Consider the following 26929-nt stretch of genomic DNA (forward strand, 5'->3'; position numbering starts at 1 on the left):
TCAAAACTCCCCAAGCAGGAGGTAAGTCCTGGCAATGCAAACTACTTTATTGCTCTAATGAAACATTATGCAAAGCTGAGACTGCCCACTCAAAGACCTGTCCGATAGCTAGTCAGTTCATGCAGGAGTGAGAGGCTGCAGTGAATAAACTTAACAGTCATATTAAAAGTGATCCGTGAGATTAGAGGTCAGCATCCCTATGGTAACTTTAGTGGACTAAAAAAATATATAAATACATATTAAGCTGACTTCATAACCAATTGTTTGCACGACATTTACTGAAATTGACCGAAATACAATAAAAGAAAGTAGTGGAAGGATTACTGAGTCACTTCAAGGTTTAGTAATTTGTATTTCTGATTATTAGATGGATGCTAAGCTACTCTGGAATCAGTGAACAATCTAAGCTGAACAAGCTGTAGTAACCAAAGACTGCTGTTGCGTAATCAACTTGCATTAACGGTAAACTCAAAAAGCAGAACAGTTTGAAATCTCATGCACGTCTCCTTGGTTGGAACATCAAATCAGTGGTATAATTATTTCAGACTGAAGGTGCTTCCTCCACATTGCAGACAGCGCTCTTTGTTTCTTGTAATGTTGCGCGCACAGCAAACTCCAAGTAATGTGTAATTAATTGTCCATTTATAAGTATTTTCATTTAAATAAACCTTTTATTAAGCATGACCTCTCGCAACCAGGTCCATGTGGTGTTTGTTAATATTATATTAACATGGTATCAATGATGTATATAAATCCCATGAGCATCCGACTTGCCAGACTGACAACTACAGAAGTCTCATTTTGCCCACTGAGACTCATGTTACAATGTCTTTCTAGCCATTTCACAACCTTGAAATGAAATCTCAAGGACTGATCACACTGCCAAAAAAACATCACCAAGAGAGCCTAGAGAAGACTCTGCATTAGCCTTATGGCATATGGACTGCATGCTCAACCTAGTGAGCTAAACCGCCATTTCCAAATAACAACAAGCACTTATCATGTCAGAATTTCACACAAAACCACACAGGAAGATGAAAGGAAGTTAAATTTGCATACAACTATAAAGTATTATTTACTGATAATGTTACACCCTGTTGGGTGGGGCAGCAATTACTGAGAACATGTGCATAGAGTCACTAGAGTACCAAATAAATAAACCACTGAGTTAATACTCAAAATTATAATGCAGAAACCTTGGTACAGATTGCCATCTGACTGTGTTCACTGGATGCACAAAAAACATTTCAGTTAACAGATACAAAGATACATATAGGAAGTCAGCAGAAATTAAATAAACCAACACACTGAATGTTATGACAAAACCAAGCCAAAGAGTTTGTAAAGCTGTGATTGTTCCTACTACCACTAGAACTGTAGTAGTACTAGGTCAGAGTAATACTAGTAAAGGAATAGTACTCTATTGATCAGGCCATTGTCTTAGAATGGCTAAACAGAACTCACTCTTAAGTTAAAGATATGATGCGTGAGTCCATTTAAAGGATAAAAAAATGTACAAAACTTCATTTAAAGCAACTCTGATAGTAATACTTGACAATATGTGCAGACACCTGGCACTGTTTATTACATGGTTAGTACCATTCTTAGACTAGTCAGAACTACGAGGAGAATGAATTCTGCCCAGACACACAGGTTCCTTAAAGAATACATGCAACCAGAGACTGCGACCACCTACGAACATGACGGTGAACAAAAACATACAGTCAGCACAACACCAGAGCAGCTTCAGGACAAGTCTCAGATTTTCCCTGAGTTGCCCAGCCAGAGCCGAAACAAAGTCAACACAACACTCATATTACACCTATGGAGAGAAAAGAAAATGCTTCCCATCCAAAGTAATAAAGGTCTTTACTTTTGTAATTTAGAGATTTAAGTTTTAGATTTTTAAAAACCCCAAAACAAACAAACATATTTACAATTAATGATACTATAAAACTGAATGAATGATAGAATGAAGAATCTAATTCAGTTTAGATAAGACGTGAAATGTTTGCTTTTTTTAAACTTGTTAAATTTTTAATAACAGAGTTATACAAACAAAGACAAAAAAGCAGGTTGTAGAAAGAAATGTTAACTCAAAACAGGCGACAGGGCCGGCTACAGCCATGGCCTACAGGCATATATGGTGAATAGCTGGAACTCAGGCTACCATTTCAGCTATCAGCCCGACAGTCCTGAGGATAGGTGTGTTTTTACCAGTTTAACTGGAACTTAAGAGATACGCTGACAAACAAGGAATAGCATTGTCATCAAGCAGCTACTCAGTCAAAGAGCTTTAGTATAGGATAGTTCTCTAGATGTTGCCATGGGATGAGCTAGTAGTGGATTGTGGTTTGGGCTTTGGTTCTTACACCTTTTAATAATAGACTATAACAAAGCCTCCTTTATTTGTTTCCCCATATTTCTCGTGTCTAACACTGACAGATTATTCAGTTATTAAAGGATTGCTAATCAGTATGAAGTTGTTTAATGAGCCAGAAAATAAGGATTCTGTTGCACAGGAGCGCTGTGGAAGTGGCTACATTCCTCTTAAGGCTTGGTCATGTTGTGACATAGCACCCAGCAATGAGGAGGAGGCAGTGGGTTGGTGGGCAGGGGTCCTAAAAAAAACATAAAATGCTGGTATCTCGCCTGTGCTACACTCCTAATAACAATGCTGCCGAACAAGAAAACCAGACAGACAAACACAGACATCAGTCTCTGATGTGTTTGCTCATTCAAAGCAGGCAAACACAAACCTGTCATCAGAGGTGGATATGGTAGGTAAGTGTAAAACTACTGCAGCTGTTGCTTTTGCGAGTGCAAAGCATGACACGTCAACTGTAATGTTAGTTCGTTCACATCTAATTGAATTTTTACATTTTACTAACCTGCTTAGCTTCCACAACAGGAAGTCTGGTGGTGCACTATGTATTTTGAAAAGCGTGAACACTGATGCATGATGGTGACAAAAGATAAAGAAAGCTCAAACTATGCTCTACTTATAGTGTCAAATGTCTCACGTCATGTGAAACACCTTCAGGGTTTCCAAACACTGTTAGACAATTACACAACAGAGAATATGAGAGAAGAGTGAGAAAACTGCGGCTTTAGAAGCCAAGTCTGATAATTACTAGTTTGTCTTGCATTGTCTTAGCTCTCTTTTTCAAATAAAAACACTAAAATAAGTCTGCAAACTTCACAGTTTAAAATAAAAGCTCTCACACTACTATTCATTGTGATAACACCGTTGATCTACTTGTGTTTACATACCTGTAATTAGCACTAAATAGACAGATAGTGCTCTGAATGTTATATAAATCCTAGCATATACCCCATGTCATCTGGATACCCTACCACTAAATGATTTCACAGCACGTGTCTGACATAAAAGTAAAATGTACCCGTATTTAGGTATCACTAAAACGAACATTATAAATGTAGATTTAAGATCCTGACTATCATGCATTTCTTGCTCACTCTTTTGGAGTCTCTTTGTGCAAGGTAGAAAAACAAGTAATTAAAATTCTAAATGTCATGTTTTTCCTCTATTGTTTACTAATAACAGATCAAAACCTGTGGTTAAAGTCATTGCTAAATGTTTCAAAGGCACATTCGGGCATGTCCAGCCACTTTGAACATGTTCGTGTCTGGTAGTAAGCTTTAAGTATATGTCAGAGTGAGGGAGGTGAGGGCCTGTCTCAGCCAGTGCCCTCTTGACAATTGAAGGTTCGGGGGTTTAGTTTGCTGCTGCTTTTCTATTTCACTGTCAAATGAACTTGGGCACTGTTGATAACGATGATTATCTGCAGGTAATCCGAACCAATATGCCGCCAGACTTAATCCTGTCTGTGTGGCTCATAGTGCCTGGGATCATGTTTGGTGATAACACGGAGACAGATACAACACTAACACTGACTAAGGAAAACCATAAAGACAACAATCTTTATCAGCAGTGGCAGTTTATGGGGTCATATAAAGTTTAGGACATCATTTGTAGGAAGTTATTGGGGTTTTTTTTTGTTTTTTTAATATGCCAGCATATAATGTGCTTTTTTAATTCAGTGGTCACTGCTGCATCAAGGTGTAATAAATAATGATCACAGAAAAAAAAAATCACATGACTGTGTACATTAAAATATGTTTTTTTTACTTGCTGTGACCCCGCAGTGTGCAGTGTAACTGAGACAGAATATTGTTTGGCTGGAAATTTCACACTCACACACACTGTGTTCAGTTTGCAAAAAACAGGACTATCGTTTCAAAAACATATTTGCTGCAGCACAGCATGTGATCATCATGATGGTTGCCATCTCGGCCTGTCAAAAAAGCATTCAGACAGCAAAATGTACAAAACATTTAAAATAACCCTGAGATACGAGGCAATAAATCAACTGAACAAAATCAGTAATCATCACTTTTTGATTAAGACTTTGAGATTATTATCCACTGCTGACAATGTCACTGATAAAATTAATTTCCTTTACAAGCCCACGTCAAGGTCAGAATTGTTTGTGTGTGTTACTGTATACACAACAGAGACTGGAACAGGACTTAATGCCAGCACTGTTTCTGACCCCTGTCACTCATCAAATCTTGTCTGTTTGTGCTGTACATCACGAAGACAAAGCATTAGTGAGGGGGGGCAGAGGGCAACTTCTAATCCTTTAAAAAAGGTCAATTTGCTTTGTTTCTTATGAATTCTGCATCCATGCACTGCGTTGGACGACAGTGCATTCTGGACTCCCAGTGGCATCACTTCTGCACGCTGGACAAGGAGCGACGCCATCCATAATTAACTTTCCACAATAAGCACTTCAGATAAAAGCAAAAAATGCACACTGCAGATTTTCTTCACCTTTTCTAAGTAGGATCACCCACTGTCAAACACACTGGGCCATTGTGTTGCGATTTCTTTACTTACTCATAAATTCAGGCCCCTTTTCTTTGGAACCAGCTCCCAGTTTGGATTCAGGACACAGACACTCTCCCTACTTTCGGCTTAAAACCTTTCCTTTTTTGATAAAATATTTAGTTAGGACTGGATCAGGGGATCCCGAAGCTTCCCTTAGTTAAGCTGCAATAGGCATAGGCTACTGGGGGCTTCCCATAATGCACTGAGCATTTTTCTTCTGAACTCACCTTTTTGTATTTGCTATGTGTTTGCACACCACTCTGCATTTAATCAATAGTTATTAGTAACCTCTTTTTCACAGTGTGTCCTGTCTTTCTCCCCTCAACCCCAAACTAGCTGTGAACCAGGCTCAGCTTCCCTGAGCCTGGTTATGCTCGAGGTTCCTTCCTGTTGAAAGAGAGTTTTTCCTTCACACTGTCGCCAAGTGCTTGTTCATAGGGGGCCGTGTGATTGCTGGGTTTCACTCTATTATTGTAGGCTCTTTACCTTATAGTATAAAGCGCTTTGAAGTATGTGTTTGTGCTTTGTGTTCTATAAATAAAACTGAATTGAAACTGTATATGTAGAGTAAATGAAAAATCAACACTAAACTACATCAGGATTGTTGGGTATGTATAAATGCATATTACTACAATATGCATACATTTATTTATGGATGCATGTCAAGTTTTATACTTAATACCTGCCTTTATAACATATTGCATATTTAAGTAATTCTGCATGAATGTATAACATGGCAGCTTCTCAGGAGAGCAGGGTGGTTAGCACTGTTGCCCCACCTTCTATGTGGAGTTTACATGTTCTCCCTGTGCCTGTGTGAGTTCTCTCTAGGTACTCTGGCTTCCTTCCACAGTCTAAAGGCAGAGTTGCTGATGTTAGGTTAATTAGTGATTCTAAGCTGCCTGCAGGTGTGAATGTGAGAGTGAATGGTTGTCTGTGTTTTGGCCTTGTGATAGACTGGCGACCTGCCCAGAATATACCCGGCCTCTAACCAAATGACACCTGGGATAGTTATTGGCTCCATCACAACCCTGAACTGGATAAGCAGTTAAGAAAAATAAATGGATGGATGGATGGATTTGTGCCGAATCCATTATGTACATAAAACAACAATTTTTTTTGGTTGTCACCATTCTGTGTCGAATGGTGACAACCATCTAAGGCCAAAATATTGTTGGTTGCTGCAAACAAAATCATAAATTGCAGGTTTTACCACTGAAAATTCTAAAACACACACAACAATCATACTACAGCACTACACGGGTCATTTGGAACTAATCTGGAAGCGCCATGAAGCTCAGAAATCTATAGTCAGTGATTGGCTTGAACTGTTGGCTATCTGAAATTACAGAGTAGACCCAAGGCACTCATTAAAGAGATACCATGAAGTACTTAGAGAGAGAAAAAAATAACTCCCACAGACAAAAGCAGCTTGTAATCTTTGTGGTTAGTGGTTACCATTCTGCACTGACACCAGTGGGTGGTTTCAATCAACACTAACTATGGTGTGGGGTGCCATGAGCAATGCAATCATTTTACAGAAGTTGTGGGAGATGTTGGTGTTTGTAAATATTTTTCTACCAGTACGGGGAAAACAACACATGATGTACTCATTACCTGGAGCCACCAAGCTAAAAATTAACGCCACATTGGCAGAAATCTTTCTCAGTCCCACGCTAATCATTTTTCCACTGTAAGTGAAATGTGTTTCTACACGTCATTTCACCACTGCTTCTTCAACTTAAAATATCTATCTACTTTGAAGTCAACAATTTAAGTATTAGCTGTTAAATATCTACAGTGTTATAGTACACTGCCACTGTTTGTGTTTATTCAGTGCCATTTTTGTATTCTGGTTTGATTTCATTCTTTGCATTTTTGTGTGAAATAGAAATGTCTTGTCTGCGCAAGTGAGCGAAACACAGATGCGCATGCTTTCACATTCTTCTCCCTATAAAAGCGGAACTTCCCTTCCTTCACTTATAACTTTGAAACTAGGGCTGTAGTAAAACCGCCGCCTTGCCACATGTGGCATGAGTTATTCTTGCACTTTTAGCAGCTTGAGGTTGCAACTTTAGAAGCTTGCCCAACTTTAACGGGTTTGTTATTACAACTGACAGGGAGGGTATGACAGAGAGACCTCCTCTCCTTTTTAAATCGTACTGATGGAAGTGATACTCTCCTTCAATCACATTTCTTTGTGGAACTTTCAGCTGCACGTGATAATAAAGGAAGATGGGGGAAATCTAGACTGGGCAAGGCCAATCCCATGAGAAAAGAAACATAAATAAGCATCCCTTAACGATAACTTCTGGACCCATATGGCATGTAACATGTAAATAGGACAACATTCATTGTACCATTGTTGTCTAATGATGTCTTTCTTTCTGCACTGTACAAACAAAGGAAGTTATTGTGCATGTCTGCACCTATGTTAAATCTTCACCCTTGCTGATGTGACTCTCAGTTACAGCCAAAGGCCACAAGTCACTGAGCTTTCACTGAGACTTTTAGAAATATCAGGTTACAAACATTCAATAGTGTCTTGCTAGATTTGATATTTGAGCAAAATGCACCACTGATGTCCCCCAGTATTAATTCTTTTTTTTTAAATTATGCAGAAAAAGTAGATAAACGCAACAACATTGGCCACTTCTTAATGGAGAGTCAACAGATTATATGAACTAAATTAGTAGAGGAAATACATATCAGGCTGAGAATCAATTATCACACACTACAGTGAGAAATCTGTGGGTTCAGTTCAAAATAGCCTATGCTGCAAAGTATATATGGACACCTCGTCACTTTGTCTGTTTTAAGGCTTTAGAGAAAAGTACTTTCTGTTTGAACAATGCCATGCTGCTAAGGCCTGCTGAGTGACTGTACTGCCAAAGTCCACAGTGGCTAAGAAAGTGACCCTTTGGACCAACACTCTGTTGTCTAAATGCCCTTTTACACATTTCCATTAACCTTACAGCATCTGAACCTGTTAGACTGGGCACCCTGATCCCTCTTCTAAAAGCAGTCTTACTCGGCTGAACTTGGTAACACTTGTATATCACGTTCAATACAAGCACAAGTTTCGACGGCATGCAGCCACATAAACAGGGGCATGCAGTTCAGAGATAGACACAAGATTACCACATACCGATATACTAAAGCATGCAGACGATGTGATTTTTGTGGCTATCAGAATGAAGCCAGGGGTAACACTGACGTAAAAACGAAATGAAATGAATGAATGCTGTCACTAAAACAACAAACCAAAACTGATGAAACAATGCCAAGTATGCCTGTTTGACAAATTATAACTCTACACCCAATTCAATTACTGATGAATTGGGATAGTGAATGAAAAAATATTCATCTTGGCTCCTGCCTGAAGTAAAAGGCTGAACTTTGGTATAGATTTCCTCCAATGTACTTTACACACAAAAGGTATCATAACGCCTTGGAATATAATACACAGTGTGATTTGGGCAACAGGGAAAAAAAACTTCCCTCCAACCTGTAACAGAGACTACTGACAGAAATGGCGCAAACCACTAGGCCTGGTTTTTCATTAAACATGGCTGCTTTGACCACTGTAATATAGTTATTCAGTTTAACCTTTACCACTTAGCCATCACTTACACAACAGCCAGAAGATCCTAAACATGGCTTCTTGTTGGACTGGTACTGGGCCCGATAAAATATTTGCCTTTGTCTGTGTTAAGATTTCTAAAGTAACTGTAGCATATTGCACAACAGAGATGACGTTTGTGTTTAAAATGACAAAGCGCTAATTTGAGCTTGCACAAACTGAAAATTGCAAATGAATGGCAAATATTTCTAATAAAATGTAAATTATGCAATACAAAACCTTTTTGCAAATTGGTGCTATGACAAAACTATGTGAGTGCACACCATATCCTTCAATTACACCAGCTCTCATGATTCAACATGAGGGAGTGACACAAAGAATGAGCCGCAAGGGTAGTCAAACTGGAAATGCAAGTGGGTGTTGACAAGATGTGCTGTGCATTTAGATACATGTGTATCATTGCATTTATGACAAATTTTACCCAAAACACATCTACGCACAAACACGTCTATCAAAGTAGAGGTAGATAGCTCATAGTCATCTCTCCAACACATTAGACAGAAAGTATCTTTGTTATAGGGAATCATTGCTACTAGCTTGATGACTAATCTCTGAACCCATACATTTGCCTGTGAGATACAGGCTGAAGTTGAAGAAAAACATGCTGGAATGTACCCCTAGCTTACCGGTGAATGTGGGTGCAAGATCGGTTTAAGAAAATGCAGCAACGTTTATATATTCTTAAGGAAAGTGATCTCTTATCTCCAGTGAAAACTAGTGGTGTTTTGAGCTAAGATGTAGACATTACTTCACAGATAAGAAATAAACCTTCTTTCAACAGAAACCATGCCTATTTCCGCGATAATCTTGCAATAATGTAGATATTGGCCAACATGTTGGTGTGCAACAAGAATGTCAAACCTGCAAAGAAAGTAGAAAGTAGACCTGCCCTTCAAGTAAACTTGAAGGCAGTTCTCCATCCCAGATGGCAACCAGGAATAGACTGATCTTCATGCACACAAATGGCAGGCCAGTGTCACTCACACTACACACTTATGTACACATTCAACTACTGTAAACCTCCACACTTTAAAAACTGTTTTCAGGTAATCATGTTTACTGCTATTTAGCACAAGCTTTTACAGACATTAGTTAAGAAAGTAATTGGATTAGTGTAGTTAAGAGATTAATTTTAAGGGAATCCTGTAAGTTTTAGCCTAAGATTCTTTTCCCATGGCCTCTGATTTCTATAAGCTAGATCTCATAGACTTGGCAGGCTTCAGTGAGTAACAGAGCTGTGTATTGTAATAAGATAAGAACGGACAGGTGGCGCAGTGATCAGGTGCCAGACTGACTGCCTGCTTTAGATATGAGCCGGGAGCATACTGTATCTCTTCCTCATTTCTCTCCTAGCTCAGAAAAGGTTCATAAGTAAGAAGAATTATTTCAACCTCATGCTGATAATTACCTCATCCAGGGGAAGAAATAAAGTATTTTGAGGCCTTAGTTACAACTTGAAGCACCTGCACCCACAACTACTGCATGCCAAGTAGTAGATTTCTACTCAATATTTCCTGTTTCAACAAAACACAGAATACGTGTTCGCAGCTGGCTCTACAACTGCTTTATCAATATTTGTAACATTAAAACTGTTTTCATAAGCAACACAGAGTTATACGGCAGAGTTATCAAGGTTATCAAGGTATCAGCTCAGTTAAAAAAATGTTTAAAAATTAAAAAAAAATAACAACATCATAGAAACGTGTGGTAATTAAAAAGGATCTTCCCTTTCAATGAGATCTAACTCTTACCTTGCAACTGTTTAAATCTTCCTTCGAGGATGTTAGAGTATTGCACCTGATTAACAAAAGCTGCTGGGGACAAGCAGGAATCTCTTTCCCTGTGGTCCCACTCCATGTTTTTTTTTTCGTCCTCAAGCCGTCTTTGTAAAATATTCCTCTCAGGCACAGAATGAATGGGTATTCTCCCACATAGCACAACAGAAGCAAACTTTGCGACTTTTAAAAGAAAAACAAACCAAGATCAAATCCTTTAAAAGGTTATCCAAAAGATACTTTTAGTGTACCACAAAAGCCTTGGTATATCCTCCTCTTTTATTCCCACAACACAAGCTGAGAAATGTTGCCGCCTTTTCTTCTCTTCATCCACCGTAAGGTCCACCTTGTCCAATGACATGCAGAGTGAGTGCAACGGTGGGGGATTTTTTCAAAGAATCATTTAACCAAAACTGAGGAGCAAAAAGTTCTCTTGTTTCATTCATTTCACCACCCCTCTGGCCCCTGAGCAAAGTTACACTCCCTTGTGGTTCTAGTGAGAGAACAAAAAAAACCTGGGTATTCCTTCCCTTCAACCTCTGTGCATTTGCTGGAGCAGAACACAGGAGCTGCAGGCAAGCTAACCGGCCATAGTCGGAGAGCTGTGTAAACAAAGCCTGCTGGGCTCTCTAAAAATTGTGCCATTTGCATAAGGTGTGTTTGAAGGAGGAGCACATAGATAGAACATGGTGGAAGCGAGGGAGGAGGTGTGAAGGCGGACTAAACCATTAAAGTCCTCTGCTCAGTGTAGCCCTAGGTGGATTATCTAACTCCACCTTAATTCCAGAGAGCACCGGGGTGTGGCTTGCCTGAAAGGTGCGTCACAAAAGTCCTCATCATTTTACATGATCGTATGTTACTTTGTAAGACAACGTTTAATCTTTCCTTTACTGTATGTGCGGGCTGCGTTATGAGAAGGGCGTTAAGACAGGAAGGAAGCTGCTGAGAAAGTCTCAGAAAGGCAGCAAGTGTTTCCTGCCATAACAAGATTCAAAATCTGTCAACTTGCGTGTTACTTCATGAGGCAGAGGGGGTGGAAGTGAGTTGTTAACTCTTAAAAACTAAATGGTTTAAGCAGATCTGACTTCTTACTAGTTTAGAACCAAGTAGTAAAATGATTCCTGGCAGCTCTTCAAGAAAATCATTAAATTAATTTCATTATAATCAATTTAGGCAAGCGTTTTCAAGCAGGCAAGAACTCATTCTCACCATTGTATAGTTGCTGAATACATACTTTCCATTATTTCCATTAAAGAGTTTAATCTGTGTAATACAGAATAAGTTCACAGTTAACAAAGAGTAAACATTAACAGGAGATAATAAATAAAAATTCTTAACAGTAAATAGCATTGAATGGAAACTTCACCTTTAAAATGTAATGTATATTTAATAAACACCAGCTCAAAAATAACACAAAACTATAAACACAGTGAGGACAAAGGTCATATTCTTTCAGGCTCTTTTAGTCTGGTCAGGGGGGGATCATTGTGGTCTGGTCTGTGTTTGTCCTGATGAGCTGGCAGCATCTGGATTGTTCTCATTAGAGGACCAAATGCCCCAGGCTTTCTGTAACTGGGTGTTTATGGAGGGGGGACTGGACTAATGAGATCCAAAGAGGACACACTTCCTCTTGAGGAACAGCGACTATGCTACAATCAAATGTAGTGAGAAGAATAGTGCACCAAAGCTATCCCACTTAAAATCCCATTGGACATATTTTAAACATCGCAATCACATCAAAAATAAAAAAAACAGATAAATGTGAGCATTACCTTGCTATGCAACCCACGAATGAACAAATTAAGAAACAAGATTAGATTTACTTTTGTGAAACATGAAAACTGTCTAAATGACATCTGGGAGAAACAAACTACAGGCAGTGACAATGAATAATGAGCTGGTGTGGTTAATTAGCCTGATAAGACAGAAAAACCAGAAGCTGCTGGGGGAGTAAGCACTAAAAAAGGGGAAAGAGTAGACATCTCTTGCTAAACATGTATATTTTATCTGTCTCACAGCACAACCCCAGCTGAGCACCCATGGGAGGACGGAAGAATGAAGTGTACTCTAAACTTTGATCTGAAGGGGAATTCCCCTAAAGAGAGTAGGGTGAAGTACTCATATGAGTCCATAAATGTGGCGAAATTTACACAGGCCAAATACAAACACACGTGTCTGTTTTATGTTTCAGTTGATTATTAAAAATATCCTATTAAAAGGCCTACTTTAAATACAGTTCAGGTTTGTTGTGTCTATGATAATTATGCAGATCTATTACAAAACTGAACACAAAGCACACAGATATTGAGAAATCACTCAAATAATTTTCAAAGGCCATGTGTTCTAGCTGTGGACGCGCTCTCAAGTGAACACGCCTAACTGTTTGCGTTTGAAGCAAGCCGTTGGTTTCAAAAAATGCAAATTTGCACAGCTTGCCTTGCTGCCCACACGGTACAGTACAGTAGATAAGTGGTTATCTGTAAACAAAAATGATATTAAAACAAGAGAAGCTCTCCACTGTAAGAGGTACGTACTGCTGTCACATGCGAAATAATTCACACTGGAAGATGTGAGAAAGAAAGCTAATCATGTTACATAGAGACAGGCACGAAAAGTTTGACAGAAATTGTGAGGAAGACGTGTAAAGAAAAAGCACCTTAGAGACTGCACAAAGTCTTGACATTTGGGGAGAAGTCATAAACGGTGGGCCTAAGCTAAGCCTGGGGGGAATAGCTGCTAGAGCATGTCAAAGAATGTGCACATCAAGTCCACACTTGTAAAACTTAGACAGTATTTAAAGACATTCACACAGAAGCGCACACATACACACACAAGTTCTTGTTTGATCACACGTGCAAACAGTATCACAGCATACTGCTATTTAATAAAAAGTTACATGACAGGACATGACTGTTTATAAAGTGCAATTTCTATATAACGGCAGCTCCTAAAGGAAATGAACTGTGGTGCACTCCTCCCCAGTAAAATGAGGTGTATATCTGAGAAACACATCGACTACAATAGTGCTCAAGATCATTATAGCGTGTGGTTTCGATGTGTGCGTGTGCATGTTTGTGCATGTATATGTGTGTTGGCGACTGCCTGTTGCTCCCCTCTGCTGGGTTCATTATGACACTGCATCTTGTTTTTAACAATAGAGGTTTTTATCTATAGAAGGTGAAGCCAGGCCAGGCCAGTTAAATAAACACACACAAACACACCTCCAGCAGATCTGATAAAACAGCCAATAATGTGTCACCTTATTTGACGCTTCCAACAATGGCAGACTGGCCTGTGCTTGCACAGCTTTGAGGCTTTGGAGTAAGCTACTGAATAAAACTGTCATCAAAATTATTATTATTATTGCACTCTTAAAAAGGATAGCATCTTAATTGATTTCAGTAACATCACTAATCAGACATAACATGAGTTTAGATGCAGAAGCACTGGTGTGAAAAGAACCTGCACAGAAACAGATCAACCTAGCCACATTTCTCCTTGCTCAACAGACTATACAGCTTCCTAGTTTTGTCCTCCTTTTGGAAGTATTTCTGTCTTGCCCTATAAAGACAGAACTGAGCCTTTGGGGACAAAAAATAATGAAACCTGTTCCCCAGTCTACAGAGATTTCTGCAGTGTTAGTATCGGGACTGATCTCAAGTGAATATTGCTAAAACTCTTGTTGGATATTAAAACGCATGCTTTACAAAACAGTTACAACATTGGGGTAAGTGCAAAACGATCTTTCTCATAACATATTGGGAATAAAAGAGTTTTCTTAAACTCAACTTAAAAAGCTCAAGACTTCACTGTCACAGGTTTTCTATTCTCACCTTCTCACCAATTGTTTTACAAGTTACATTTGGCATTGCTTTTAGCCATAATACTCCTCAGAGTAAATGTCTTATTTTCCTCAATGAACCTTCTTTCCTCTCCCGACTACTTCACCAAAGAAACTGGTAGGATAAAAAACTCTGTCAAGCTTCCAAGAATTGTGCTGTCAAAACCTGTCATGTCAGAACATTGTGAGGGCAAAAAGGAAGCGCAGAAATATCCCATAATAGGTCTGTTTGCAGAACTATTATGGATAGATTTAAACTGCCTGCTAACCAAATCTTGGAATACAAGAGCATCAGCATGTGTGCAGACACTTGATCTATAAAAGTCTTGGTAAAATTCGAAAGATTTTCTAAAAGCTAATAAAAAAATTTCCCAATCATGTTTCTTTCATTTCTAAATCTATGGAATGTCACCATCTTTAAATAAAGACTTGTCATATGGTAGCATTTCGGTATTTGAGACCAAACGTCATTATTGAGTTGTATCTTTTGTTTACTTTTTATGTCATTTCTTTGTACTTTTTTAATCGTCACACAATTTACATCACACTGTTAAGCTCAGCACACTTTAATGGATCCATCAGTGCAATTTTAAAACAACCCATTCAACAACAACCTTAGCTACTCAAGCCTTCAAAATTAGTAGAATTTAATTCAAGTCTCTCCTGGGCAATTTTTATCCCTGGATACCTGGCATGCACTGGTATACTTAATAAATTGTACTTACAACTTTAGTGTTACAGTATCCGGCCTCTAAACAGACATGTGACACTCTTGTTTTCAATTGTGACAAAATGTTTTAAACAGAAAGAAATGCAAGTACATGGGTGCACGTTGACAAGCAACACTGGAAGAATGTACACTGATGTGTAGCATACCTGCGAGGGCCTTAATACGAGACCGTTCAAAGAGACGTGCCGAACTGTTCTCATTGTCCCAGTCAGTCTCTGCTGCCAGGTCCCAGCGATTGTTGATGTCATTGTACTGCTGCTGGATCTCCAAGCTGTCGAAGTCTGTTGGCGAGATTGTGCTCATGTTGTCCAGGCTGGAGAAAAACGCATTCAACCTACAGTTCGGACACAGAAACACAGACAGTCAGTGCATGCACAGCAGGGAGAGGTCATTGCATAATACAAGAAGCTTCACAACACTAACCCTTGAAATATTTGAAAGACAAAGTTTGAAAATTAAACTTCAGAAACAAATGGTCCACTTCTATTTTCCATATAAAACAAAAAAAAAGAAAAGACTATGCACGTCAACCACACACTGAGCACACAAAGCCTGCCAGCTGCACTCTAGTTTTATATGCTCAAATGTAAGTCATATGCAAATGTAAGCTTGGACGGTGCAACTGCCAGTGTGTAACAGACTTTGAGATAAGTTTAGCAACTGTCATGAAGTCATTATGCTAGTCGATTAAAAATGAGAGCTCCTATAACTCCAGTAATGTCATTGTATGCTGAGTCATAACGGCACAGCAATGTCAACCTACTTAGGTTTCAACTTTTGCTTGAGCAAAACATAAGTATATAACTATAACCTAGCAACCAAAAAAGACGAACACATACGGCAGTATAAATACACTTACACAGTGTCATACTGCATTAAACCAGAGTTGTAATGACATAAAAGATGCACATAAAAAAGCACTCTCTCATCGCTTGGCTTCACTTCTAAAATTAAATAAAGGTAAATAAAAACTGCTTATCTGCTAAAATGTCAATACGTATTGTATCATTGCAGCAAAACTAAAATTGATTGTTTTTACAAGATACTTTAATGGAAAGGGGTTTATACCAGAAATCTACTCCCCTGCTTTTGTAGTCTTTTTATGCCATTATTGCATCTTTTGTAAAGAAACTGCACTGAACTAAAAATCTTTCCTTATGTCAATACGATAACAGTTCAATTATTATATATTTACTGAATTTCCCAGAGGAACTTACTCAAGGAATTAATAAAGTTCTGTCTATATATTTATTTACCCATTATTGTAGATAAATAAGAAAGGTTAGTTAAATGGCACCTGTTAAAAGAAAGTCAGTCCGTTAACAGGTGTGGAGTCTTGGAACTGTTAACATTTCACAACATAATTATGAGATGTGTGTCATTCATGCATTCCTGTGCAAGTGCTGGCAGATTATATCACACAAACAGTAAGGGGCCTCATCAAAACATTGCTCTACATCGCCACAGCTCACCGAGTGGTCTAAAACCTCCTCAGAATAAATTAGTCACCTCGGTCCTTGAATCACTGCTAAGAACGCAATATCTTCCCATCCTGCTGTTTGTACGAATTCAGCATCCAGTTATAAAAAAACAAGGCTTCCTAATACGGCAACAATCAATACTTCAAACAGAATGAGGTCAATCCCACCCTCTTTCTCCAGCTGGCTAGCTCTCAGAGTTTGATCGAGAAGCAGAAGCATCTTGTCTTTTCTATTCAATTGAATCCTGAGTGTGAGACAATTATTCTGCACAACTACAGCACAAGAACTGCTGTACAGGCGTGGTGACTCACACCTTAACCATTTGACATGGTAAAAATTCTATATGTAAAGGCTTAACTGTATATACAGCACTAACCAGACACAGCTTGTCTTCAGTGTTATGCACAAATACGCACAATGGGGGACCTACATTAAGATTAAGCCCCCTGCAATAGAGACCCATTAACTAACTGAAGCCATTTGCTTAAGAGCATTGAACAGATTAATAGACAAGGTTGAGTAGTCAGTTTGTTAATACCTGTGAGTTTAGCTTTAGTTGTGTCTACCAGCTGTGGCTAACTTCATCAGAGCCATTAGATGAGGAGCAGTGATGGGAAGAAATGACAGATTTTTACAAAAATAATTGTGCTGTTAAAAGTAAGTAATTAAAGGCTAAGCATGACTGAGAACTGCTGAGCCCTGTCCTTTTGTTCAAGGTTTAATTTATTCATTAAAGGATGCAAACTGCCCTTTCCAAATATGGACATAAATACTGTCCATCAGGCTTATGTTTTAGTTTGGTCATTATTAGATCATGTTATACTGCAAAGAATAATCAGGCCACATTACACACAATTAGTATGCAAATTCAATTTCTGAGTCACCCAGATATGACTTAAAAAACCTGATAGCAGCCAATGGAATAGATTTATCTGGTTAAATGTAAAGCTGCCGTTAATATATCTGGGAGAACTATTCTTGGACTTGTCATGCTTTGCCAAGTTGATGTATCCTCTAAATCACACTGGAAATCAATAACAGACAGCTACCAGATGGGCCCAATCTGAGTGTACACAAGAAATACAGGGCCAGATTGCATCTATACATGTTCCTTCCATCACTGATTCTAGAAAACACACAACAGGCAGGCTATAACATCCCAGAGCAAAGTATAATAAAGGAAAAAAGTGCACATTTTAAAAGCCTAGCATGAACTCTAAAAGGAATCAGAACTGAACCTTTGTATCTTAAAATTTTAAAGAGTGTTCACTCCGTAAATATCTGTGGCTACACCGTAGCAACCTACTGTGTGACAGAGCAAAAGTATAAGGCTTCAGTCAGTTTTGTATTTTCTTTACAAATATATTTTTCCTGAGCAAATTGTACATTTACCAGTTTTTAGTATAGCTTAAGACAGAAAAGAAGTGGTGTTGCACTTTCTGGTGCACCGTTGTCAGTATTGGGATATTGCTAATTATGATTTTTATCATAGTTTTTAGATAATTTTCTTCAAGTCATGCACAGCCATTTCTGTTGTGCAGCAGCTGTGTACTTTAACATAAATTTGATTTTGTAAAATATAAATAGAAAAACAAAACAAAACAAAAACAAATGCTTGGAAAATCCTATTAGTGGTTGATTAAGAAAGTGGATGGGAATAGAAACTAAATGCATGGATTAGAGAAGCAGGAAATACAACGCCTTGGAACTGCTCCTTGACTTGTCACCTATCTGGCGCCCTAAGACTGACTTGCCTTTTCTCTACAACTCACTGTATGCATAAGTAGTCAGGTATATCACTGAGTCTTCAGTTGAAGATTGGAGAGATGTTAAAATATTTGTACTATGACAGAGTGGTTTCATAAACATCCAAACACTGCTCTCCTCCTTTTCAATTCATGCTTTCTTCTTTATTCTGGCATATTATAGGACTAATAATAATAATAATAATAATAATAATAATAGAAAAACAAAGACATGCCTACACTATGTGACTGGTATGGTATCAGTCTAGCGTTACTGATAAGTAGCTACATTTAAGATTTCTACATAGCCTAAATTATAAAAATGCCACAGCATGGAAGCAGGAGTCACACAGAAGACAGACTATCCAGGACAGGCCTGGCAGTAATATAGTCCAAGGCAATCTGTTTGGGGGATTGGCAGGAGCTGGAGAGGGGCAGGACCAGTGAGGTCACAAGAGTCTGGCAGCAATAACAAAGCGCCAATCCTCCCCTTGTTGTGAGTATGAAGAGGCTTGGCTCAGTGTCTGGACTAATCGCTCCTCAATGGATCAGACTAACAATCCCCTGACCTACTATGATACAGCCTACTGTACTCATCCTCCCACATACACATACGCACAACAATGGGTGACATAAAAACTGCACATACAAGCTGACCTGACCTATTACAGCACACCACCCCCAACAACCCTTCTACATACAGTATACACACGATGCTTTTGAAAGTGACACTTACAAATCCACCCACACAGCATGCAACCATATCAGCATTCAGCACACAAAATAGATTGGTCCAACACCAACAATTATGCCAGCCTGAGTGATGTGCAGCCACCTCCCCCAGTCCAGACAGAAACAAAATCAGATAAAGAAATTAACCCATAAAAATGCAACTTTGTAAAAATGCCATGCAGGAGCCTTCAACCTGATTTTTTCCCCCTAAAAAAAGCCTATTTTCCAAACCTTCAGACATAAGATTTAAGCCCCAAAGCTACTTAAAAATAAATAAATAAAAACACAGCCTGGCAGACAGATGTGGCACAAAAAGGTCACATAAAAGAGTTTCTATGAAAGAAAATCCCCCCAAGGTCTAATCCACAAATACAAAACAAAGACAAACATTTGTGTATGAAATATTTAGAACCTGTCACAGCCTTTATATCTTAACATGCTTTTGAAAAATTATTACTGTAATTAAAGCAAAACGATATACAAATGAAAGGCACATGCCACAGATACATAGTGCTTCTGTACAATGGGAAAAAGATTAAAGTAGGGCACAAAGAAATGCCTCGCGGCTAAATCGAGCTCTATACTGGGCAGACACACATCAGGCTATTACTCACAACAGAACGACACTGGTTAAGAAAGGAAGGCAGAGCTAGCAGTATGATAGGCAGCGCCACCACCTCTGCCTATTTTTTCTTCTGTGTCACCCCACCTCCCCTCCCAGAGCTGCCTCCCTTTACCCAGCTGGTCTGTTTGTCACTGTACCCGTTAATCAGGGAGAGAGAAAAGAGAAATAGAGCCTGCAATCAGTCACCCTCAGGGAATTAGGCTTGTGCACATTAACCAGCCAAACTGCTACCTTGCACCAGGGGAATAGGGTAGACGGTCACACACACACACACTCCTTATAATGGCAGACAAAGGGGCGACACAACTCATAACAAAACCATGTTAAAACACAGTCATTCAAAACACACAAACATACGATTTTTAACATTTTACCAATTTCATTGTAAAAATCTTTAAGTGAAGGAAAAAAACTACAATTAAAGAAAATGTTTTGCTGGCATTCTTTATGAGTATACCGAAGCCATGAGCTTTGCATTAATGAATATTAATATATTCAAGTGAATGTGGCACCTCTGCTTTGCCCCAAATCAAGCTGCCTGTGATACGTAGTTGAGCCTGCAGGGTGTGGAGGCAGATCCCAAAAAGCAGAGGACAAAGCGTGCGCTGCCAAAGTGGCCCCACACAATGGAGAGTCAGCAGAGGGATGAGGCCAGCCGTTCAAGCCTTTCCTGTTTGCAGAGATGAGGCAGCCAGAGGCACATATGCATCAGAGGCCCTTCCACGGCCTGCTGATCCTGGCCTGAATGCCCTGCTGAATAGGACAGCAGAGATCCTTTGTTGACCTGTAGCATCACATTTATCAAACACTCACGCAGCCAGCATGCCCTTCACATATCGACATCGATATCAGCCTAACTCCAGATAATATTTTGTTTTGATGTCATTTTATTCTACATCCGTATTATCTTTTCATTTTCACAAATGACACACTAAATTAATTTTAACAAGTAATCATATTAACAGTCAAACTAATTTATTAATCAATGCAACATGGCAAATACAGAAATTGTTTTCCACAGCTGAATTACTATTCACTGCAAGAAGTCACATTTCCCTGTCGTCTTGGAAAATGTCATCAAACTCAGTGACGGTTTACAACTTTCTTATTAGTCTGAAAATACAGAAGCGCTACTATATACTTTAGGTACTTAATGGACAAAAACATAACAATCTAGTTTATAAACAATGTCAATCCTCCACATGACCTCTATATTATTGAAATCTGTATTATCTGACAGAAAACATGGATGCCTATGACCTACATCTTCTTCAGTGATTTGTCACATTTACAACAAAAAAAAAAAAATTAATAGTCCCATTGGTATCATTAATGTTCAGTACAGAGAGATGCTGCTATACAGGCAAGTTAAGGCCCAGTGAGAATACTGGCCCATCCACAATATGGCTTATTAAGACTAATACTAAAAATAGGCAAATGCTATAGTGTTTGTGCTCCCCTCTTGCTGCTGCAGCTGAATGAGTCCAGGGCTTAGCCTTCATTTCTAAATACATTTGGCTGGGAGTTATAATAGCATCAATCTCCCAAGCTGCCAGAAATCCAAATTAAAAACATCAGTGAATTAATTATTCATGCCATTTTAAAACACACAAGAACAAATGCAGGCACGAGCTCGGGCATCACGCCTGCATGTGCTAATACACAGTGCTTCGGATTCATACCAGATCATTCATATCAGTGAAAATAGCTTCAGCCAATCAGAAAGCTTTACTACTTTATGGACAACTGGCCAATACAAAAATACCTGGAACCAACAAGACTACCCAATATATGAATAATGTGGCTGAATGTGAGCTATAATGACAAAATAAAAAACAAAGCCTTGCTCTCAAACATTTCAGTTACCATTAAAAATCCTAATGCGCCAATATAAAAACACACCAGGATTTTCTTTTAAGATTTCTACCAGTGGTGTATAATATTTTTGTACCACTTTACTTTTTAGTTTCTAAACCATCTGAAATGTAAAGTTTTATTTAGCAACATCCTCTCTCTGTAGGAGTTTGATAATTGTTACCCCATGATTAACAACAACCTCATGAAATATGTTCATCTGGGTGACAGAAAATAACACATATTTAAGGTCTGCGGCAGATTTAAATCACCACGTTGGTGTTACTTATAATGGTGGTGTCACACAGCTGTTCTTTGAAGTGTTTTGAAAAGGACTAGCAAGCATTCATTTAGCAAATTGCAACCTTTGGCAAAAACGTGATCACTTTAGTCAAAAAGCAGTGTTGCTGCACTAAGATGCTGTAGTTCCTAAATGTAATTTCAGAGTACCCAGAGAAAAGCAAGAACTGATAAGCTGAACGCATACACTGAAAGGTATTCATTTAATTTTAAGATAAGTGATTATCGGCAAATGCTCCTATCCAAGTACTTAACCACTGTCCATATCAGTATTGCTTGCTAGCTCTATGATTTGAAGTGGCAGTGAGACTTTGCGCTTTCAGATTTCTGTGGGGGTGTGTAACACTTTGTGACCTTGTGAAGCACTGGCGAAACAACTGTTCTCCATCTAAAAATCAGCCCCCATAAGTGGTGCTGACAAAAGCCTTCCAGACCTCACCTTTAAGAGAGATATTTATTCATTAAAAGCCTCTAGATGCAGGTTTAATAGAGTACAAGCTGTCATAATAAAAACAGCTGGAAAATGTCATGTTAAGAGTTGTGTTTTCCCTGTTTTCTACTGCATCTACTACAACATCAATGCTTCTGGCAATATTATAAATAATATAAAGAGAGTGCTGGTACTCGTTCAGTTTACATAGTTGGTTTTCATAGAATCTGAGATACTGTGTAAAATTTAACTGAAAACTGTGTGAGCAACACATAAGGAACGCAGGTTACTAGCATTCCTGATGCTCCAGGAACGCTAATAACCTGGAGCATCAGGTTCAAGGACATCTGTATCACTGTGGTGCATCTTAAAAACAATCTAGAAGCATTAAGTTCAGTCAAGTTCTTGACTACAGTCTGGTCGCCACATTGTACCAACCACACCCAAAAGCAAGCAAGCACACAACTAAATAGCTATGCAAATGTGAATTTAATATTTCTTAATGAATCAAAATAGCAAAACCAGCAGATCATCACAGTCAACACCTATAGTACACCCACGTGATGCTGCCTTGTTTCTTAGCGCAGGGAGCTAATTTTTATTAAGCAAACTACTGGGTATACATGACATCATAAAATATTTCAGTGTGAATCCTCAGTGAAAGAATGGAGTACCAATGTTAGGCAAGACCAATGTTAAATGCTTTGGCACCATAAAGACAGCATAAATTTATATTACCCTCTTATTAACTGATAGTTGCTGATTTACTATAATATATTGCTTGATACAATAAAACAATGGTCATGATCTGGTCATAGAGATATTTCTAAATCTGGTTTTTATAAGAGCAAAGTGCAGAGCTGCTATTGTACTGAGTCCGTGTATAACTTCAAGAGCAGAAAATGGCTGTAGCCACTTGAAAAGTGATAGAACTGGAGCATCTTTAAGTGCTACTTCATACTGGCTGCAAAAGTAAGTCAATTCCCAAAGAGCCCCAAGTTAAAACGCACAACTTTACAGTGTTAAAAGAATGTTTAGATCCTGGTACAAAAAATATTTTGTTCTCTATGGATGGCTTCATATATCTAGGCAAGGTGAATTTTATTAATCCATCTGGACCCTGGAATTTAGGTTTTCATTAACAGATATTCCAGCACAAAAAACACTGGGAACTGATCAGCGTTTTCTAGGCTTCATGTTCACTAACTAAAATCACTGAACTGGACCTTTGTAACTCGTTTGTGCTACTGATACATTTTTATGGCTTGCAGTGTGGCACAGACTGTCCAAGAGGTGTTTCCCTCAGTTTGGTGAGTGAAATGTTAGTGTTGTGAGTCAAAGCAATGTTGTTCATTTCCAAACCTGTTAATCCACATTTAAAACTGAATTAATGCTGGAAGCCCACTGTAGAAGCACTTCAGAAGGTTCAGTATTAATGGTGCCCTCACAGATGTGCACATTACTATTCTACATGAATACACTTCCATTACATCACCCTTGCTTCTGAACCCGCCAAAAGCACATGAGGCCTAAGCTGACACTACACATTGGCATAAACTTAACCATATGTGAAGATCTGTGAATAGTTCTCTAGCTGTTATGTATCTGTGCAAACTCCTGTTGGAAGTAGGGATAAAACTCCCCAGTGTCTATTTCTCCCTCCTCTTGTGTGCAGAGTAGCCACAGCTAAATTAGCAATTAGCATCCACACAGCAAAAAGATAGACAGTAGTATTAATTTGTATCATTTCACTCGGTGTAATAAAAAAAATTTGGAAAAAGGGTTGAGAGATAACACTAAACTTTATGTTAAACAAAAAAGTTACAGCTTGCGAGATGCTTTTAATGATTATAAAGTCCACCCAGAAGCACTTGACAGTTATTTTGAGTATTAACTAAATTAACTTTTTAATGGTCACAGGGACGTTAAAACTGCATGCATAGAATCACCAGCCAAATCTGATTAAAACAAATAAGTTAGGCAATTCTAGTTTACAATAATGTTTTAACAACTTTTTCCCTTAGAAGTTAAAACTGTCATTATCTTGGCTCTTAGATAATTCTCTCATAGATTTAAATTTAGAACCATTTCAGTGCTACATCTTCAGCTGATAATGTCTCTGGCTCTACACACCACATTTCTTTGTTTTAAAATACTTTAAGTTGATAATCACACAGTTGTTCAGAGAAGCGGCTATATTCTAATGAACGGAAACCTCAATTTAACCTTAAAAATGTTCATCCCCAGTTACTGACTGGGGATGAAGAAATTATTTACATATTCAAGAATGCATATAGAGATGCACCCTATCAAAAAATTATTTCCAAATTATATCGTTCACTGACCAACCCAAGGGGTCATGATACAAGATATGTTAAAGCAAGATGGAAAACAGATGGTAATCTATCCCTAACAGAAGAGGATTGGGATGGGATCTGTATGCAGCAGTGGTCAGTAACAAGCTCCCCCTCGTGGAGGGAATTCAGTTGGAAGAATATAATTCGTTATTTTAATACCCCGGCTCAAAAATCCAATTATTCCCATAAGACAACATGCTGGAGGCAGTGTGGACATGCAGCAGCAAATCAGTTCCACATCTTTTGGGAATGTCCTCTTGTGGCTCCATTTTTGAAGGAAATACATAAGGTCCCAGAAACAATCTTCCAAAAGAAAATACAATTTCATTTTGCAGTATTGTACCTAGGGAACTTAAAGAGTCTTAATCTATGTAAACTGGATAAATATTTGTTCAGTGTGCTGTTGGTGGCTTCCAAAAAGGCCATAACCCATTGTTGGCTTAATGAGGATACTCCTACTATAAATGAGTGGATTGACGTGATATATACTATTTTTGTTATGGAAAGAAAAACTTTTAGGCTAAAGTTGCAGGCGGACTCATTTGACGAATACTGGTCGAAATGGTTGAACTATGTACAAAATGGGAGGCCTGGTTTTGTATAATCTTGTTGTATTTTCTGGCTTGTTTTGGTTTTTTTGGTTTTTTGGTTTTCCTTTTCTTTTCCCCCCACTGTGGTTAAGTTGTATTGTTGTACATGTTGTATAAATAAGAAAACCAATAAAACATAACTGCTTAGAAACACAACTTGAACAGCATTAATCTATTTCTGCCAGGTATCCAAACTGATACTAGTTTTTAATGATTTCCAACTTTAGAAATCATTAAAAACTAGCACATATTTTATGGTTTTTGTGGTCCCCTTGAACAGCATGTTGTACAAAATACTATATAGTATAGTATTTTTAAAACCTATTAAACATTCTTTACCAAAGATTTTATTTAATCTTTGCATCTATTCTGTCTTAAGAATCAGATGTAAAAATCATCATAATCAGCGTTCTAAATTTGTATCAAATGTAGAAAGACTGGATAAATTAACCACAATAGATAAATAGATTATATATTAGTACACTATATCATGAGATGCTCCTGTAGTTAGACCTATAAATATGAATTGTTAAGAGATGCACATTAGAAAGCAGCCATAAAAGGCTTACATTGGGTTAGTAATATGGTTCACTGCCGCAAGATAAAAGTGTGAATAGCATGAATTGAAAAAGGCTTGTCCAAGAGGGATTTTGAGAATCAGCACTACAGGGGGCCCATATTCAAAGTCCCATTCTATTGTTGAATGCTGTTCATCGAGGCAACCAGCCAGCCAGCTAATAGCAATTTCTTATCCATCTATATCATCCTGTCTGTGTCTCCACATTTTTTGGGTGTTTTTCGTATGATCTGGATTCCATGAGGTATAATTGGTCAACAAGCACATTTTACTCCAATGAAAGGATTTTAGTGCATTAATCTATTTTGTTTTGTTATTTCTTCTTCCAGAAAACAGGATATAGCACTAAGTGAAACACTAAGCACAATGTCTAATTACACAATAATTGAGAATACTTTGACCACAACAACACACACCTCTTTCCTGAACATAAATGCTTATTCAGCTGCCAGGAACATGGCACTTTAAAAAATATTTTTAAGCTCACACATTAAATGATATATATAGAATTACTGGTTAGTTATATCAGTTACTTGAACTGAATCTATAACAATATGCTAATATAGTTTACGTATATATGTATGCTGATATTTTCTTCAAGTCTAGCCAATGCAGTGATTACAATGTGTATTAGCAGTCCAGAAAGAGCCTATTTATGTTAATACATCTGAAGAAAAGCCACTAACAAAGACAAGAAGACTGACCTATTCTTCATATCCATCATGTGAAAAGCAAAATCTATTTGTAGCAAGAACTGGGATCAACTCCACAAAGAAAGAGACAAGCAGAATAACTGGCTAATACTGAATAATTCAATTAGTGGCTCCATATTCATTTTTTTTTTTTACAATATAATGGTAGGTATGATCCAATTCTGAAACGTTAGGCCAATGCATGTGTTCACCTTTACAGCTTTCAATGGGTGACAGCAATATCTTTGCTTGTTTTGTTATTGTTGTCATTCATCTCTGTTACATACCGCGAAAAAGTGACGAAAATAACTTTTTTAGTCTTATTGTGATTGTGATGTAACAAAATTGTCAGCCACTGCCATCTGTAAATGTGTTTCATTTTTTTATAAGTGGCTAGTATTGACTGACAACAGCATAAAGCCAATATATCAGTACTTCCCTATTATTTAGGTATGCAGGATTGGTCCTGTTTAGTTTTCAAGCAACAACAACATTTCCGTTCATCAATGGCCATAAATAACAGAAAGTGCAGAGATGTATGTTAAGTAAAGTAGCACAGACTCATTGCCTCAGCTACATACAGGCCAGTCATGTTTATGTGCCTAGTGCCACCCTTAAGGCTTATTTCAAGCCATAAAAAAC

At 38.1% G+C, this 26929-nt stretch overlaps 1 protein-coding gene across 5 annotated transcripts in view; it reads right to left on the reverse strand.

The window, feature by feature from the left end:
• Positions 1-26929, reverse strand: part of sptbn2 (spectrin, beta, non-erythrocytic 2) — a 49411-nt gene that overhangs the window by 20172 nt on the left and 2310 nt on the right. For 3 of the 5 annotated variants that reach the window (XM_084942109.1, XM_084942112.1, XM_084942108.1), the window contains exon 2: positions 15051-15238. In XM_084942109.1, coding sequence (XP_084798235.1) covers positions 15051-15207 — 157 coding nt within the window. In that variant the 5' untranslated portion in view covers positions 15208-15238. Of the gene's footprint in view, positions 1-10309; positions 10964-15050; positions 15239-26929 lie in introns of those variants that run through there. The other 2 variants (XM_084942113.1, XM_084942111.1) reach the window with 1 other exon arrangement.

Source organism: Perissodus microlepis, chromosome 10 (assembly GCF_051167445.1).
Source record: "Perissodus microlepis isolate ML-2025 ecotype Zambia chromosome 10, ASM5116744v1, whole genome shotgun sequence".
Classification (NCBI taxonomy): Eukaryota; Metazoa; Chordata; class Actinopteri; order Cichliformes; family Cichlidae; genus Perissodus; species Perissodus microlepis.